Source organism: Neomonachus schauinslandi, chromosome 5 (genome assembly GCF_002201575.2).
Source record: "Neomonachus schauinslandi chromosome 5, ASM220157v2, whole genome shotgun sequence".
In the NCBI taxonomy this organism is placed as follows: domain Eukaryota; kingdom Metazoa; phylum Chordata; class Mammalia; order Carnivora; family Phocidae; genus Neomonachus; species Neomonachus schauinslandi.
Genome location: NC_058407.1, coordinates 11,033,228 through 11,050,873, shown reverse-complemented (window position 1 = coordinate 11,050,873; position 17,646 = coordinate 11,033,228). Strand labels below are relative to the sequence as shown.

The window sequence follows — 17,646 nt, the reverse complement described above, 5'->3', positions numbered from 1 at the left end:
GCAGCCAAGAGGTGGTGGGTGAGTAAGCCTGGGAAAGCCCTCCTCCCCCTGGGCAGGCCGAGATGCTGCCCCGAGATCCCATGATGGGGGTCAGGAAGGTGGGAGACCAGGATGTGGGGGGCCCAGGCAGGAAGACCCCCCCCTTATACCCTGCCTCCCCACTGCTCCCAGGCATCACAGTTCACTGCTGCCCTCTGGGATGAGGAGGGGTCCTAGAGGCCCAGAGAGGCTAGGGGGCTGGGGCAAGGGGGCCTGCACCTGAGAGGCGGTGGGAGGAGGCCCAGCTGCTCTCTGCTCAGACCCCAGAAGCAGCTCCCAGGCTACTTGGAAGACACTTGAAGGGGGCTGGTGGAATGGCCCCGTGCCTCTGCTCCTTTCTTGCAAGCAAGACCTCCCGTCTCTCCTGGGTGCTGGCGTTGGGGGGGCCGGGGGGGCGAAGGACCCCCAGCGTGATGAATCACAGCTCCACGCTCGGGGGCGTGGCCGTGGGGCTTTCCAGAAAGGAAAAGCACCTGCCTGATTTCTCAAGTCCCTCAGCCCCAGGAGACCACAGCTCTGGAAGGGGGTGGCGGGCGAAGGGTGGGGGATAGCACTGGGCTGGGAAGTTGGGAAACTGCCTAACCTGCCACGTGGCCCTGGGGTGATCACCTCCTTTCTCTGGGCCTCAGTTTCCCCAGCCATAAAAGAAAGGAAATGAGGCCCAGTATCTGCCTGGTGCTAAATCTCCAAGTGACCTGTCCCCAGAGTAGGGGGTGGGGAGGACCCTCTCTCTGCCCCAGACTCCTCCGCCTAGTCCCAGAGCCCCAGACCCCACACCCCCTTCTGGCTTCCGGGCCTGCGCCCCGCCCCCCAGCCCCGCACACCCCAGCAGAGTCCCTGGGCAGCACAGTAAAGACGACTGGTTTCGGTATCAGTGTGTAAACTTTAAGGAGAACGTGTCTTTGTTTTCCTGTCCGTTGTTGTCGGGTGGTGGCTGTTCACAGTCAGGTGGTGGTCAGGTGTGTGCATGGGTGCGTGCGTGCGGGTGTGCGTGTGCGTCCACTCCTCGGCCGCGGCCCCCCAGCGCCGCCCCCTCCCCCTGCCCGGCCGCCGGGCCCTTCCCCGGGGGTGCCCCCAGCCCTCCCCCTCCGGCCTCACCGGGAAGGAGAGGGTCACAGCTTCTGCTGGGCCGAGACCCCCTTCCAGTAATCGAGGATGTCGTGCAGGTCCTCGTCCTTGGCGAACTGGACCTTCTTGCGCAGGGCGTGGCCGGCAGCCATGTACACCTCCTCCCGGTGGTGCTTCTTGTAGGGCCGGAAGCGCTCCCAGATCTTGTGCGTGCTCTCGGATGAGTACTCAGGGCTGGAGGAGTAACCTGAGTAGTAGTGTCTGGGCGAGAGCTGCGAGTAGGTGGAGTCCCGCTTGGAGCGGGTCAGCGGCTTGAGGAAGGACACGCGCTGGCTCAGGCTGTCGGCGCCCTCCTCGTAGTACAGGGCTGGGAAGCTGTGTCGGTGCTCGCTGCAGGGGTAGGCGGGCTTCACCTCCAGGTGGTGCACGCCGCCGCCCCCGCCGCCGCCCCCGCCGCTGCCCGCCGGCACCAGCGGCAGCCGGTCCAGCGGGCTGTTGAGGGGGCTGCCCTTCTCGATGTACTTGGAGTCGCCCTTGGCCAGCCCCGCGGCAGCCGGGTGGTCGGGCACGTCCAGGCTGAAGACCTTGGCGCTCTTGATGGAGCCGCTGGAGGACACGCTGCAGGTCTTGCGGGCCACGGCGGCGTCGGCGCTCAGCTGGCGCTGGAGGGGGTGGTGGGAGCTCTCCTTGTAGGGGGGTGAGAGGAAGCTGGGGCGCTCCAGCGCCCCGGGGGCGGCGGCCGAGGAGGCGGCGGCGGCCGCGGGGAGGGACTGGCACTCGAAGGCCAGCTCGGGGTCCCCGCCGCCGCCACCCCCCCCCCCAGGAATGAGGCCGAGTCCAGCTTGAGGGCATCAATGCAATTGTTAATGATCTGGTTGACCTTGTCCACCTCCTTGGCGATGGTGGAGATCTCAGCGGCCGAGCCCTGGCCATTCTCCAGGTCCGGGAGGTCATCCTCGGGCCGGGCCAGGCCATCCCCGCCCGTGCCCGTGCGCACCTCGATATAGTTGCCCTTGGTGGCCACCTTGGGTGTGTCCAGCCCGGCCTCCAGCCCCTTGGAGGTGGGCAGCTTCTCCCCGATCATGGAGGGGATGGAGGACATGCAGGACACGGGCAGCACGGGGGGTTCGCCCAGCTTCTGGGCGGCGTGGACCACAGAGCCGGCATCTACGTCTGCCCCATAGCGCATCTCCAGAATGGTTTTCTTGACCTTGACCGACTTCTGCTTCTCCTCCTGCACACGCCGCTTACGCAGGCAGTAGTAGACGGCGCCCAGCACGACGACCATGCCGAAGAGGCAGCCCAGGATGGTCATGATGTAGTGGGTGGTGGTGGAGGTGCTGGGCGCCAGGTCGCCCGGGACGGGGTCCCGCGTGGTGAAGGTCAGGCAGGTGTGGTTGAAGCGGCGGCTGTTGCGCAGCGAGGTCACACAGAAGGTGTACTCGGTGTGCGCCCGCAGCTTGTCCAGCGTGACGATCTCCTTCTTGTTCTTGAGCGTCATGACGTCGGAGAAGTAGCTGTTGTTGTACTGGACCAGGACGTACATCTTGCTGTAGGGGTGCGGGATGATGACCACCAGGGTGGCCGAGGTGAAGGTGACGTGGTGCAGCTTGATGGCGGGCCCCGCCGACGCATCCGTGGTGGACGAGGCCGGCGGCTCCACCGAGAGGATCTCGTCGGGGTTGAAGCCCGAGTTCTCGTCGGGCTCCCGCTGGGCGTCGGTGGAGTAGGGCGTGGGGTGGCTGGCGGGCCGGGCGGGCAGCGAGCCGTTGCGGCACTTGGCCTGGAGCACGGTGATGGCATTGAGGCTGTGGTAGGGCCGGGGCACCAGCAGCGGGTAGCCGGCGAACTCGCGCGGGGACTCGCACTGCAGGCGGTCATAGTTCTTGGTGACGTTGTTGAAGACCACCAGCCAGGCCAGGAAGCCGAAGAGGTCGCACTCACAGTTGAAGGGGTTGCCGGCCAGCTCGCACACCATGAGGCTGGCCAAGCTGGCGAAGGTGGCGCCATCCAGGCGGCTGAGGCGGTTGGAGGACAGGTCGATGCTGATGAGGCTCGGGCACTCGGAGAAGGCGGCGGGCGTCACCACCTCGATGAGGTTGTGCTGCACGAAGAGGAACTGCAGGCGGCCCATGCCGCGCAGCATGCCCTCGGTCAGGTTGCTGAGTTTGTTGTAGCCCAGCTGCAGGACCTGCAGGCTCGACTGGCCCAGGAAGGCGCCGTCCTCGATGTAAGAGATCTCGTTCTTGGTGAGGTTGAGGTCGGTGAGGTTCCCGAAGCGGTTGAGCGAGGAGTACAGCACGGCCTTGAGCTTGTTCTCGTTGAGCCGCAGGTCGTGCACGGTGCTGTTGATGTGCTGCGGGATGGTCTCGTAGGGGGGCTGGTTCTGGCTGCAGATGGCCAGCCACACGTACCCCTTGTCACCCTCGATGAGCCAGCAGTCGGCGCGCACGGCGCCCGGCCGGCACACACACAGCAGGGCGGCAGCACACAGCCCCAGGCGCAGCATGGCGCCGGCCGCAGCCCCCCCCCCCCCCCGGGGAAGGCCGGGCTTGGGGGGGCAGGGGGGCCGGGGCGTGGGGGGCACCTAGCAGCGGGAGGCTGGGGCTGGCGGCACAGTCCTCCCTGGGGCCGCCACCATCTTGGGGGCGACCCCCGGCACAGGGGCCCCGGGAGAAGCAGACACGGCCGGTGCCAACTGCGGGGTGGGGTGGGGGGTCCTCCGGGGCGCTAGCAGCAGGCGTGGGCCACCGGGACCGGGACACACACCGGGACACAGCCCCACCGCCTGTTTCTGGGAAGGTGCACAGGCTCTCGAGACTCGACTTCCTCTCCCTCCTCCTCCTCCTCCTCCTCCTCCTCCTCCTCTTCCTCCTCCTCCGGTTCTGGGCTCAGAACTTCAGACGATTCCCACGATTCCCACGGGAGGCTGGAGAGTGAAGCTCTGAGGAGGGAGCGCGAGAGATGGGGCAGGAAGGAAGAGACCCATCTGTCACCTGGCTCCTGAAAGGCAGCACCGAGAGGGGGCGACAGATCAGTGAAAGCTCAGAGCAGCCCCACTAAAGCTCCAGCATGGGCCCCTGTCCCCTCTCTACCCTCTCCCACTGGGGGTCCTTGGTGCCCGCAGCACGCTGGGGTCCCTGTTACGTAAAAGAAGGGAGGGTGGTGGGTGGCGAGAGGGAGGAGGGGGCCAAGAGGTCTGGAAGGAAGGAGACAGAAGAAACAAGGAGTAGGGACAGGGGGACAGAATCTGAGGACGGTGGGCAGAGAAGGGAGACTGGACAGTGACAGGTCGGGTGCGCGTGCGTGCACGCACACAACACACACACACACTCCCCAGCACTCCTGTCCACACTCGTCCACCTGCCGGCACAAAGACCCACATGCCCTCCCATGAGCCGGAACACCACAGCGTGCCCACGGACAGTCTTATGTTGGACAAACGGGCCCGTATACACATGACCGTGTAGTGAGGCAGGCACCTTCCAATCCAGGAAAAGAATTAAGAAGCCCAGCAAAATGCCTCCTCCCCTCCATGCCCAAAGATAAATAATTCATTTGTTGTGTAACCGCTCTTGTTCCAAAAATAATTCCCTTGTCTCAGCTTCCATGGGGGAGGGGGAGCAGAGCAGCAAGGCTGTGAGCCCCCCAAGCCGGGGGTCTCCCACAGGGAGAGGGCATGGGGAGAACTCCTTCTACAAGCGGGAGCAGAGCCACGGGAGAGAGGGCGAGTCTGGGAAGCCAGACACACCCCCCAATATCACTTCCCCAAAGTGCTTTCCAGTAGAGGGCCTCGATCCTGTAGTCTAGGCCTCAGGCAGGCGGAAAAGCCGGTGGCATCCCAAAGAGTGTGGCTGAAGCCCCGCATCCCCTCTGTGGCTGGAGAGTCAGAGGTCCAGAGGGGGGCAGGGACTTGCCCCTAGTCACACTCCCCCAGGATCAAGGCTCCCAGGCACCAGGAGTCAGGAGGCCTGGAGCCCCTTCCATGCAGCCCAATTAGCCAGAGGGAGTGAACCATCTCTGCGTGTGCTGCCATATGGTAAGTGGGGACCAGGTCCCTGCCCAGCCGTCTGATGGGGAAGAAGTACGGTGAGCCACGCTGCCCACGCCCGAGATGCAGAAGAGCAGTGTTGGTGGCACAGGGCTCACAGCCAGCAGACCCTCCCCTTCCAGGTGGGGACTGAGCCCCGGACCAGGGGAGACCTGCCCCAATCACCCAGCAAGCCAGGCAGCAAGCTCCAGCGCCCACGCAAGGCTCTCTTAATTTGCAGGAAGAGCCCAGTGCGCCCTCCCCTTGCCCCGGGCAGTGGCCAGGGGTACGAAGACTGGGTCAGAGAAGTCCACCCTTGGACAAAGAAAGCCAGAGACTGTTCACAAGAGCCACCTCTACCTCATGCTCCTCCTCCTGGGAAACTCCAGGAGAGTGCGTTGAGAAGGAAAAAAAAAAGTATTAAACCTTTGCTGTTAAAGCAAAAGCAATTTACAGCCCTGAGCCCCAGAGGGCTGAACAGAGGAAAGGGAAGCAGGGAGGGAAACAGCCCCAAAGAAGTCCAGGCAGCAGTTTCTGTTGAGGAGGTGGCAGGTGAACAGGGCATTCAATGACCTCTCGGAGTAAAGGCGGACACAGAGACAGAAGCTGTGATGATCAGGACCTCCAGGAGAGGCAGACTCACACCTCCCAGTCCCCTGCAGGGCTGGTCTGGGCTGAGGGGCGGGACAGGGATTGAGGGGATGGGGGGAGCGATGAGGGGGGCACAAAGCAGTGGGGCAGGGACGCTCCCATCTGGCATGGCTGCTGGCTCCTTAGGGCCTCAGTTTCCTCCCCTGCCACAGGCCACAAGGTTGTACTGGAGGAGGCTGAGTGGCCAAGCTCGCCCAGTCAGAGAGCCCTCTGTCTGCACCCCACCCATCCGGCTGGGAACGTCTGCGGACGGCATTTGTATGCAGGTGCACGTGCAGGTGCGTGCTGGCTCAGAACGCCAGCATAGGGGCGTGCAAGCAGACGCACGCAAGTAGACGGACGTGCAGGCGGCCGTGTGTGCACACACGCCCCCAAGCAAGCACCCAGGACGCGTGCACATGGAGCCCCCAACGGGAGCGCTCTTGGGTGAAGGTGAACTCACTTGTGTGTGGCGAGTGGGAAGCGGGGTGGGTAGGGGCATCTTGGGGACATGGGCAAATACCTGCTTATGCGTCCACATGTTTCAGCACATGTGTGTTCCCCACGTACATGTATGTGTGCACATGCGCAACTTTAGCCATACAGAGTGCCCCCCCACCGCCGTTCCCCACCCCCTATCTTCAGATCTGAGTTGTTGAAGCCAGCACCCCCAGCCAGGCTCAGGGGGTGCAGGACAAAGCTGACCTGGCTGGAGCCTCTGGAAATCCAAGGCCATGCTGAGGGGATGTAAAGAGGCCGGGCGGTGGGGGGTGGGGGGGTGAGGGGGGTGGGCGCGAGGGGGGCGGGGGGGAGGGGACTAGGAGAAGGGTTCCAGGCTTAGGGACCGGGGCTAGTCCTATCCCACCTCTTTCCTCCCCAAACAGTCCAGGGGAGACAGAAGCCCCCACCCCAGCTACTCTGAGCTCTGTGCAGCTGAGCCCTCAAGGTGACCCTGCCCGTTGCCCCCTCTCCTGCTCCTCTTGGTCTCCAGGATGGCCTGGGCCAGGGCCCAGCCCCCCTCACCCTCCCACCCCTCCCATGACTCAGACCAAAGGGGAGGAGGCTCCCCATCACCCCTTCCCGTGTGTGCGTCAGCCACTTGGTCCCGGTCCCTGGGCCGCCTGCCCACCACCCCTCGAGGCCTGACGCAGCCAGGGAAGGGGGACAGCAAGGGGAAGAAGGTGCTGAGAGCAGCACTTGGCCCCCCGCCCGGCTGCACACCCACTCAAGGTGTGGGGGAGGGCTGCTGGCTCATACCTGGAGCTGGGGGGTCCACATGGTCATGGTGATCCCCCAGCACACATGCTAGCAGGAGGAGCAGGGCCCTATCCCCCACTCCTGGGGGGGGGGGGGGGGAGAGATGGCAGAGAGAAAGGAAGGAGTGAGGGAGCTGCAAACAGGAGGCCAGGACTGAGCAGGACGGGAAAGCAAAATATGGAGACAGCCAAGCGGGGAGAGACAGAGGATGGAGATGAATGGAGAGCGAGCATCTGAGACAGGAACCGATCCGCAGAGAAGCTCAGGGAGACGATGGAGGGCACGGAGCCTGCTGCCCACCCAGCCGGGGCTGAAATGCAGCGGGCGACCAGCTCGGAGGGAGGGGCAAGCAGCCAGAAGCAGAGGCCTTTGCCGTCCTGTGCCAGGGGTGTTAAACCTGGGGGAGCCCGGCCCAGCCTCCCCTCCCTCACCCACGCACTGTGCCTGCACCCCCCCCACCCGGGGGCACACAGGTGTGGCAGGAACGAATGACCTCTGGCCCGAGCAAGGGCAGGCCCCCCTCTCTCCTGCCAGCACAGAAAAGGAACGTAGCAAAGTTGGGGGGTGCAGCGTACCGCAGAGGGATCTTGGGGTGGGCCCCCAGTCTAGCTGGCTACCGATGTCTCCTGTCATGGGGACACCCTCGGATGGTGAGGAGGAAGGAGGGTCAGCAAGCCCTGCCAGGTCTGAGAGGCACAGCTCAGGTGGGGTCTCAGTCCGGAGCCACAGAATGTGAGTCACTCTCAACAAATTCCACCCCCTTCTCTGGGCCTCAGCACCCCCCCCCCCCCCCCGGAAAGCCACTGGTTGATCCAGCTGGTTTCTACGCCCTTCTCCTCCAGGTGCCACGAGGCTCGGGGTGCCTCCATGGAATCCGAATCCAAGAGCTTCAGAGCTGGAAGGACGAGGGGCCCTTGCTCAACCCAGTCCTAGCCTTTCCCAGAGGGGAAGCGGATGCCAGGACCCGGGGAGGGTCACATGCCGCCGGTGGCAGGTCAGGCTCAGGCCCAGGGTGGCAATGGCGGATCTCAATCTGCCAACCTCGCATGCCTTCTGGGAGCTCACTGCCCCCCCTCAGCTAACCCGGGACACTGCTCAGATGCATAGCATATTGTCCGGCACAGGGTGAGGTCTGCGGCTGAGGCGGCTGGGCAGGAGATGGGGGAGCCATGGTCAGCAGGGAAGGCGAGACACAGGGCTGGCCAGCTCTGAACCTGTTTCTCCACCTGCAGGGCATGGTGAGTGCCACCTAGCTATCTCCCGGGGCTCCTCTGACACCCCAGGCCATAGTGGAGACAAATATACCGTACAGGGCAGGAGGCTCCCGTGGGGACACTGGTGGAGGGCACGTTGGTGGGAGCTGGGGAACACGTGGGGGAAGGGGTGCGGTCCATGTTCCCGCTTCCCAGAAGCAGGGATGTGAGGGTTGACTGGGGAAATCTCATTTGCAGCAGCTGATAAGCCCTGGCCTGGGCTCTTCCCTGGGCCAGGTTGGCCAAGGTCCCCTGAGGTGCCATTGTCACTGTCTGGGTCCGTGCCATTATCCAGGATTAGGAGGACTGAGGACTCCTGGGACCCAGCCAGAACTCATGGGGCAGGCACCACCTCACCTCTGTCTGCTGAAAGACAGCACCAGGCCAGGGGTCCCAGAATCTTGTCGCTGCCTCCACCTCACCGGGGTTCCCCGGGGCAGGCCACTCTGGGCCTCAGTTCCTCGTCTGTAAAATGGGATAATTATACCTTCACCACGGAACTACCGCTTGGTAGGTAAACCATTTGGATTTCAGGTAAAATGAGCCCCAGCTGCAGGGCAGAGAGTAAGAAGTACAGATGCTGAAGGCAAAGGATCCTGGGATTGAATGCTGAGCTGTGTGACATACGGCACATTAATTAACCTCTCTGGGCTTCTGTTTCCTCTCCTATAAGAGAGTCATAACTATCCCTTTGGCCTACATTGTACAGTCTTTGAATCTTATAGCAATCCTACATGACTGGTGCTATTAGCTTCCTTTTACAGACGAGAAAATTGAGGCTCTCTCTTCCCCCCTTCCTCTAAAGAGCTGGGCCCATGGCAAGGACTGGACATGCAGGGGCTGCCCAGGGGCTTTCCTACCCCTTGTGTAGGCACCTTCCTCCCTATCAGGAAAGTGTCCACAAGCTGAGAGAAATTTCAATTTCTCCATCATTATGAAGTACTTATTCCAGGCCAGCTATGCTCCTCAAAGCCCCCAGGCACATTCCTACCTCAGGGCCTTTGCACATGCTATTCTTGCTGCCTAGAATGCTCCCCCAATGGTCTGCACAGGCCACTACTCCGCTTCATTCAGGTCTCTACTCAACTGCTCCCCTTAAGCCCACCCTCCCTGACACCAAATCTGAGATAACTCACTGGTCACTCAAACCTGGCTTTGGTCCCTTCAGGGCACTCAACAATACCAGACATCATTTAGTTCTTTATTATCAGCCGCCCTCCCCACCCCCACCCCCATCATGAAATCAAAGCAGGCTTTATTTTGTTCGCAACTATAATTAACCTCCATGCCTGGAACAAGGTCAGACATGCAGCAGGTGCTCAGAACACGATGTGTGGAATGAGCGCTCTGGGCTAGGGATGGGGACGGAGGGCAGAGGGAGATCCTGGGATCCCTGACTCCACTGAGTCAGGATGTTACATATCAGAGGGAGGGACCCCACTGATGGGTTGCTCATCAGGTACAGGAAATGCACTGAGCCTCCCTGTTAGCCTCATGACCCCCCTTATGCTTCTCATTTATAGATGAGAAAACAGGCTCAGAGAGGGGCAGTGATCTGCCCAAGACCACCCAGCGGGGAACATGGGCCTGCCTGAGCTCTTAGAACTACCACACTTTCTGGAATTCCTGCAGAGGTAACATTCCCCAACTTGCATACCCCTCGTGACAGGGATCTCAGCGCCCATCTTGAGGCTACTTATACCCTTCTTGAACAGCTCTGACTGTTATAAATTTCTTCTAATATTACAGAGCCCACTCTGACTCCTTGGACCTCTGTTCATTGGTCCAAGTGCTCTCTGGAGCCACTGAGAACAAGGCCAATAGCCGCCCCCCCTTAAAGGGCCCACCAATATTTGCTCATCAGCTACCTCACTCCCCTACGATCGCTTCTCCAGGCCACACAGCCTCACGTCCTCTACTCCTCTTCCTCCGCCATGGTTTCAAGTCCCCAGCTCTTGGGTCCAGCTGCCCCAGGTCATGCTTGCTGTCAAGATTCCCCCCCCCTAAAATGTGTCACCTGGAGCCCAGCATCATGCCAACATGGTCCGAGCCACGATGGCCACCAGGGCCCTCTGCATCCCTCGCTCTGGCACCACACTTCTGTTAGATCAGCGGGAGTGTGCATACCAATGTTGTGTCCTCACCTCGTCCTAGATGTCAGCCGAACCCCCGGGCCCCTTCACACATCCCGCCGGGGAGCCCCAGTGCCCTGCCCGTCCTCAGGCAGCCCTGGGCAGTAGGAGCCTGGGCTGCGCCCGAGATACCCGGCTCCATCCACATTCAATCACGTCCCGTTAGGCTCAGCCTGCGGGCAGGTGCTCCGCATCTCGGGGGAGCTGCTTCTGCCCCACGATACCCCTGGCACCCACTCCTGGCTCTGTGCCATCTGGGGCTGGGCGGGCAGACCCCGGCTGCCTCCGTATCTGTGCCACGGGGGCACGGGGAGCAGGCTGGCCGCTCACCCCTGGGGACCAGCTGCTTGCTCACCCGCGTTCCTGACTCACCGGCGCATATTCACCACACACCTACTAGGGGCCCGGCACCGAAGCAGACACGCGCCCTGCCTCCACCGAGCTTCCAGCTTACCTAGAAGGGCTTAATGAGAACGCCACAACACTCCGGGCAGGGAGGACTGAGAGCTACCGGGGCGGGCGGAGGTGGGGGGGGCTGTTTAATTGGGTTTGTACGGCCTCAACATTACAAGTACTAGCCTCCAAGCCCAGTACCCTGGGCCAGGGAAGGGGCTCAGGCTCATCTGCAGGGTTCTCGGCTGTCACAACACACTGCCCGCTGGCTCACCGTGTGACCGTGGCCAGGCTAGCACCTTACCCCTCTGGGCCTCAGTTTCCTCGTCTGTGCAGGGGGACAACAGCTGTGCACTGGTGTCTCTCTGGTTTACCAGGACCCCCCCCCCCCGCAAAGCCCTCTGTAAACTGCCCACCAAGTCATCGCCCGTGAACCCAACTGCTCCCGGGGCTGTCGCATCTGTCATTAGCACCTGCGCCGTGTCCAGGCCTCGGCGGGAGGAGGTAAGCAGGAAGATGGAAAGGTTTTGACCAAAAGGCTTTGGTCTTGAAAAACTACCCAGCAGCTGACCAGAGAGACCCGACACGGGTTCTAGGAGAGCTCTGCACAGATGGCCCAGCTTACACGGCCCACTCCTTGGCACCCACTTCCCAGTCCCGAGCAGCCCAGCACCCACCCCACCCACCACCAGGCACTGGGGGGAGCATGTGATCCTCCTGCCCAAAGCCACGGGTGACCTGTATTAAAAGTTCGCCTCCTAGTCCCACCCCAGGGGTTATCTCTGGCTTTCCCAGAATCCTCCAGGCTATTCCGAGGACTGCCTTCCCCAGCTGACCCCTGCCTCCTCCAGCTGATCCCTGCCCTGCCCTGACATACCCATCTGCGCCCTGCCCCCTACCTGACCCATCCCCCAACCTAACCCCTGACCCCCTCCCTTGGTCCCTGCCTCCCTGTCTGACCTCTGCAGCTGGTCCCCACCTCCCCCACCTGATCCCCTGCCTCCCAACCTGGCCCCTGACCCCCCACCTGGCCCCTGATCCCCCCACCTAGTCCCTGACCCCCCACCTGGCCCCTGACCCCCCTAGTCCCTGACCCCTCCACCTGGTCCCTGCTGGCCTCTTGGCCTTGGCTCCGACAAACCCCAGGCCCCGCTCAGCTGCAACCCCGGGTGCTACTCACCAGTCTCCACTGGACCCGCTCTTTCACCAGTGCCTGCACACGCGCGGCTGCCTCTGCCTGCATGGCCTCCATTCATTCATTCAATAAACATTTATGGAGCACCTACTATGTACCAGGCACCGGCTAGGCCTGCCCTCCCAGCTCTGCCTCCTCGGCCTGCTCCTCCTCCAGGGCCCCAAGGGGTGAACATTCCCTGCCTTCCAACACCCTCAGGGCGCGGTCCCAGGGTGGGGTGGCACATCAGGAGCCCACCGGGAGAAGGGGAGGCTCCCGTGGCACCGAGCGCGGCCCGCTGGGAGGCAGCCTGGCAGGGGAGGGATGGGCAGCCTGGGGCAAGGCGGAAACAGAGTCCTGGCTCCTTCCCGGGCTGGGCCTAAGCACCTCTCACGTTAGCTCACTTATCCTCGGCACAACCTTAGAAGTCAGTACCATTATCATTCCCACTTTACAGAGGAGGAAACAGAGGTCTCACGACTCCTACACAGTGGCTTTGACCCTCCGTGGCACCAGGCTCCGGGTCAAGAGATGCTGTGGGATCCTGTTTCATCTGGACAGTGCTTTAAAAACACTTTTCTAAAATTAGTTGCCAATATTGAAAAGTTGGGGCAACTTCATTTCAAAAATCCCCATTTCTGGAATCCACGGAACAACCTAGAAGGCCTGGTTGCCCGGGATCTGCATCCTGAAAGGACAGAGCAAACGCCCATCCTCCTCCCTGCCTCTCTAGCTGAGGTTGCCCGCTGACCCTGGAGCACTGGAGGTTATGAGACCAGCCACAGAGGGAACTTCAGCATGGGAACAGTTAGAATCCCAGCCTTGGGGTGGGGGGATCCCAGAGCCTCCTGGTCTGGGGCCCGAGAGTGCCTTTGTCCCTGCCTCCCTCTGACCCCTGTCCTCCCTGTTCTGTGGCTCTGGGTTTTCCAGCTCTGGGACACTCTAACAGCATGGGTCTGTCATCTTTGGGTGCCTCTGATAAAGAGTCTGGGGCTCAAGCGTTCTCTACCTACCTATAATCCCTTGGTCCTAAAAGTCTACTGAGTCTTGGTCTCCGTGAGTCCCCAGTCCTAGAGGACTTGAAGTGCCCTGACCCAACAGCAAATCCCCCACTTAGCTCCAAGCAGGCCCACTGGGGTGGGGACCCCAAACCAGGGGGGCACCCATATAATCTCCCAGATCTGCTTATCATCCTAGGGGACCAGCTCTCCAATGATGCTGCCTGGGTTCCTGGGTCAGGTTTGGGGTTCCTGTTGAGGTTTGAGGTTTATTCGCTCCAAACACAATTCCTACCCCATAAAACACTGCCAGGTAAGGCTGCTGTGGAGGCCCGAGGCCTCGGCTGCAGAAGCCACAACCCAGGGACAGCTTTAAGATCACCCCCAGAGTAGGGCCTGCAGCAAAGGGCTCTGGAGTTTCTGGAACGGCCCCTTGCTCCCACCCCTCTCCCCACAGACTTGGAGTTCCCCTCACTCTGCTCACCTGGGACTCCTGCCCACCCACCGACTGCCTGTCGCAGGGCCCAGCACCCAGGGCTTGTAGGCAGCCAGGGGCGCAGCCCCTCCCAACTGTGAGCCGGGCAGAGGCAAGGGGTCCCTCTCCTGGCCCTGGGACTAGCTTCTCTGGAGCAGGTGGGGGAGCACCCAGAGGCCTGCAGCTGTGGCATCGGAGAACAAGGATGCTCTGTCCATGCTGGAAAAGCCCCGGAAATGCCGGGGGGGGCACCCCATGACTGCTGGCTGTGCAGAAACCATGGCCCAGGGCGCGTGGCCACCAAGCCACCCTCCAACAGCATGGGTCTGTCATCTTGGGGGTCTCTGATGATGAGGCTGAGGCTCAAGAGTCCTATATCTCGCTACAATTCCTTGGTCCTGAAACTCAAGGGCAAGCCACGGAGACCAGTGCCCCATCATGTTCTCCTGGAAGGGCGGGCGGGCCACATTCAGCTCCGATCCTGGCTCTGCCATGGAACCCACAGCGTGCCCTCTGAGTCTCAGTCTCCTCCTCTGTAAACTGAGACTAGAAGGGCACTACCTCGGAGGGCGGTGAGGGAACAGCTACGGAGCAGAGTCTGGCCCATAGTAAGTGCTCAATAAAGTCAGCTCCGCTAGTATGGTTACGGTGGCCTGGCTGGGGGGAGGGGGGGAGGAGACACAGTGCCCAGCACACGGCGGGTCCTCGCCACCCACTGCCCTACCAATGGCAGCCAGGAAGGGAGGAGGCCTGGCCCCTCAACAGTGTCTTCCTCTCGGTCTCAAGGGCAACACACCCCTCTTTGCCTGCCCCTGTCCCCGCTCACAGGCCCGGCCCCCCAAAGGCCTGCACCCACCCCCGCCTTCTGCCTGCTCCCCAGCCTCGGTTTCTCTCCCATTGCCGAAGCACAATGGCTGTTATAATTAACGGATTATCTCAGTGGGACAGCTGTGGTCCTTTGAAAATTGGGTTGAATAACAAGATCCTGGCGTATGGTAATTTCTTTTCATCTCCTGCTCCTGCTTTCTCTCTCTCTCACTTCAGCCTTGTTACGCATGCAAATGTTCTTCCCTTTTCCTCCTTCGCAGACACCTTCCTCCTCGGGATGGCATGGCCAGGGGACAGACTAAGTTCTGCTTGCTGGTCAAAGACTTGTGGGAACTGACCCTCCTGGGCCCCTCCCGCGGGCCTGGCACTGGGCAAAGGGCCTGACACATGTGACTTCTGCCCTCCCCCTCCGGGGCAGGGCAACCCAAAGTCCCTACACCTCACTTCTCCTACCTCCCGTGCCCTCCCCCTCAGGCTCCTCTGCAGTGGCCTCCCCTGGGGTCCAGGTCCTGGCCCTCGGCAGCCCCCCAAGCCTGCTCCCCGCCCCCACCCAGCATCTTGGCCCCTCCCAAGGCTTCTGTTATCCCTTAGGTGCTGACCAGGCCCAACCACCCCCAACCCACTGCCCACCCACTCCCCACTCCTGCTTCTGCCCTGAGCCAGCCAGAAGCCCACAGCTGCCCAGCCCCTCCACACCTGGAAGGCCGGGTGCACTGGCTGCCTCCGCCTCCTTCCTTGCCCAAAATGAATTTCTCAAATCAGCATCCTCACTGGTCTCTCTGTCTCTAATCTTATGGCCTCCTTCAACCCATCCTCCACCCGGCAGAGGACAAGCCTCCTGAAGGATAAATCTGAGTGTGGCACTCCCCTCCTCAAAAGTCTTCATTGGCTCCCTACTGATCTGGTAAGATTCCAACAGCAGACCTCGGAAGACAGCCCCTGGGGTCCTGCAGAGCGGGTTCCTGTTCTCCTCTCCTGCCCTCCTGCCCCCTCAGCCAAGTAAACTAGTCTGATTAGGGTCCCTCCTGTGGGATCCCGCAGCCCCCAGGGTTTTCTCAATCACCACCAGAATCGCAACTATTCTTTTTACTCCTGGACTGAGTTCTCTGAGGGAAGGCCAGATTCTCCATTAAAGCCCAGCACCGGGCACCCAGTAGGTGTTCAATAAATATCTATTAACGACTGAATGAAGGAGGCCTGCTCTTTCCCTTTATAGATAAGGACACCAAGGCTCAGAGTAATTAACGACTTGCTCCAGATCACACCGTTTGTGCAAGACGAAAACCAGGATTTGAACCCAGGTCTGGACTCCAATGCCAGTCTTTTCCACTTCCTGGAGAGGGCTGGAGGGGTCACCTTCTGCACGGATCTCAGGGAAACTGAATCTCCCTCCAGCCTCAGCTGGACGATAAGAGATGGGGCTCCCTGCTCAGGCTGTCACTTCCTTGAGTTTGACTTTCAACTAGCCCCATGACTCCCAGGGCCTCAGCCTGCTCATTTGTAAAGTGGGAAGGAACCCCGCCTCACCCCCATCTCAGAGGGTGGTTGTGGGGAGCAGAAACTCTGGTCTTGGAGAAAGCCCATCCTGCTAATAACATCTGGGGGTCTTCCCACCCCCACGTCAAACCCGACTGTGTTGCCCCGGCAGGCACTCCTCAGTGCTCAGTGCTCAGAGCTTGGGGGGTGGGGGGTGGGGGTCCTAGGATGGGAGATGTCACACAGGACAGAGAAATTCCTCAGGGAGAGCCCATGAGAGAAATGCAGGGGGTTTGGGGGATCAGATCAGGACACTGGGCGAGAAGCTTCCCTCTCTCAGCCTTCACGTCCTCATCTGTGAATTGGGCCCATGAATGCCCACTTGATAGGGTTGCAAAGGGGACTAACGTGCAAAGTGCCCGGCACAGTGCAGATGCTGCCGTGGCTACAAGGTTCTATGGAAACGTGATCATAAAGTGTACCCCCAGGGGACAGGAGAGGAGAAGGGGCAGGACAAAGCAGGACCATTTGCTCCTGACTCTCCACCCTCAACAGCCCACAGAATAGAGCTCACCACCCCAACATGTCGCCCTTGGGCCCCTCTCCCGCCCAGCTCATACCCCATGACATCCCTTCAGAACCTGGGCAGCTGTGGGGATGCCCATCTACATGTCCTCTGGGCCTTTGCTCATGCTGTTCCTGAGCCTGGGGTGCCATTCCCACCCTTCCCCACCTCTTGTAGCCCAGACCTCATGCCTCTTCCGCCCAAAAGCCTTCAGATTTCCTCTGTGCAGGGAGAGTAGTGGTCTCCCTGCCCTGCCCCCATCCCTTGATTCCATCCCATGGAATCCTGGAAGGATCCTAGAGATCGTCCCACCCCACCTCACCTCTCCCCCCGCCCGCTTTACAGATGGGTAAACTGAGGCACAGACAAGGGACAGCAGCTCTCCAGGGATGCACTTGAACCCAGGTGTCTCTGCAGCTTCCAGCCCTGCATGCAGCTTCTCTCCTGGTGCCGAGCCGTTCAGCCCTTGCCAGTCTTCTCCGAGCCCCCCCGCCCAGCCCAGAGCTACCTGAGGACGGGACCCCATCTTCCTCTCTGCTCCCCCACCCCAGTGCCCAGCCTAAGGCCTGGCGCATAGTAGGCACTCAGTAAATGTCTGTTGAATTGAATTGCGCTCAGGGCGGCCAGTCGTCTCTGCTCTGTAAGAAAAGCATAGAGTTAGTGGAGCTGTCCCCCGTGGCAACGGGGTGGGAACCAAGCTGTTGGGGTGAGGAGTCCAGCCTGCCCCGAGGACCCCACGGGCCCTGAGAAGCAGAGGGGGGCTGGGAAGCTAGCACATTCGGACTTAGAGGAGTCCGAATTGTGCCCCAACAGGCAGCATGGCCCTGACAGAGTCAGGCCACCCCAGGGCGTCAGTGGCTTCAGCTGTCCAATGGAGAGGACACTCCAGTCCCCTATAGGTTCCGAGGACTGTGTGGGACGAGGATCAGAAGAGACGGGAGGAGCGTAAACACTGACTCCCAGCTCACAAGCATCGAGTGCTCCGTGCCTGACACGCAAAGCTGGGTGAGACTTAAACCCAATTCCACAGATGGAGCGACTGAGGCTCAGAGGGGGGCGGCTTGCCCGAGGCCACGCGGCCCATGCCCTGGGGCCCATGCTGTGTATACTGTCTCCCTGCAGAGCTGGAGGGCAGCGGGGTAGAACCAGCCCCAGACCAAGACTTCGAACCCACCAAAGGAGGGCCCGAGCCCAGGCCCCGGCTGGCAAAGATTCTCCAGGCAAAAGGCCCAGCGTGAGACCCAGGGCCGCGAAGGGAAAGATGAGAAGCCACGTTCTCCCCTTCCCATGGGGGCCAGCTCTGATTCCACAGCCCCCAGGGGACTCAA

At 61.4% G+C, this 17,646-nt stretch overlaps 1 protein-coding gene across 1 annotated transcript; it reads right to left on the bottom strand.

The window, feature by feature from the left end:
- Positions 1-1,151: 1,151 nt before the first annotated feature.
- Positions 1,152-3,616, bottom strand: ELFN2 (extracellular leucine rich repeat and fibronectin type III domain containing 2). The gene is given in 2 exon segments (XM_021687638.1): positions 1,152-1,925; positions 1,928-3,616. Coding segments are annotated over 2 exon segments (2,463 nt in total).
- Positions 3,617-17,646: the final 14,030 nt, after the last annotated feature.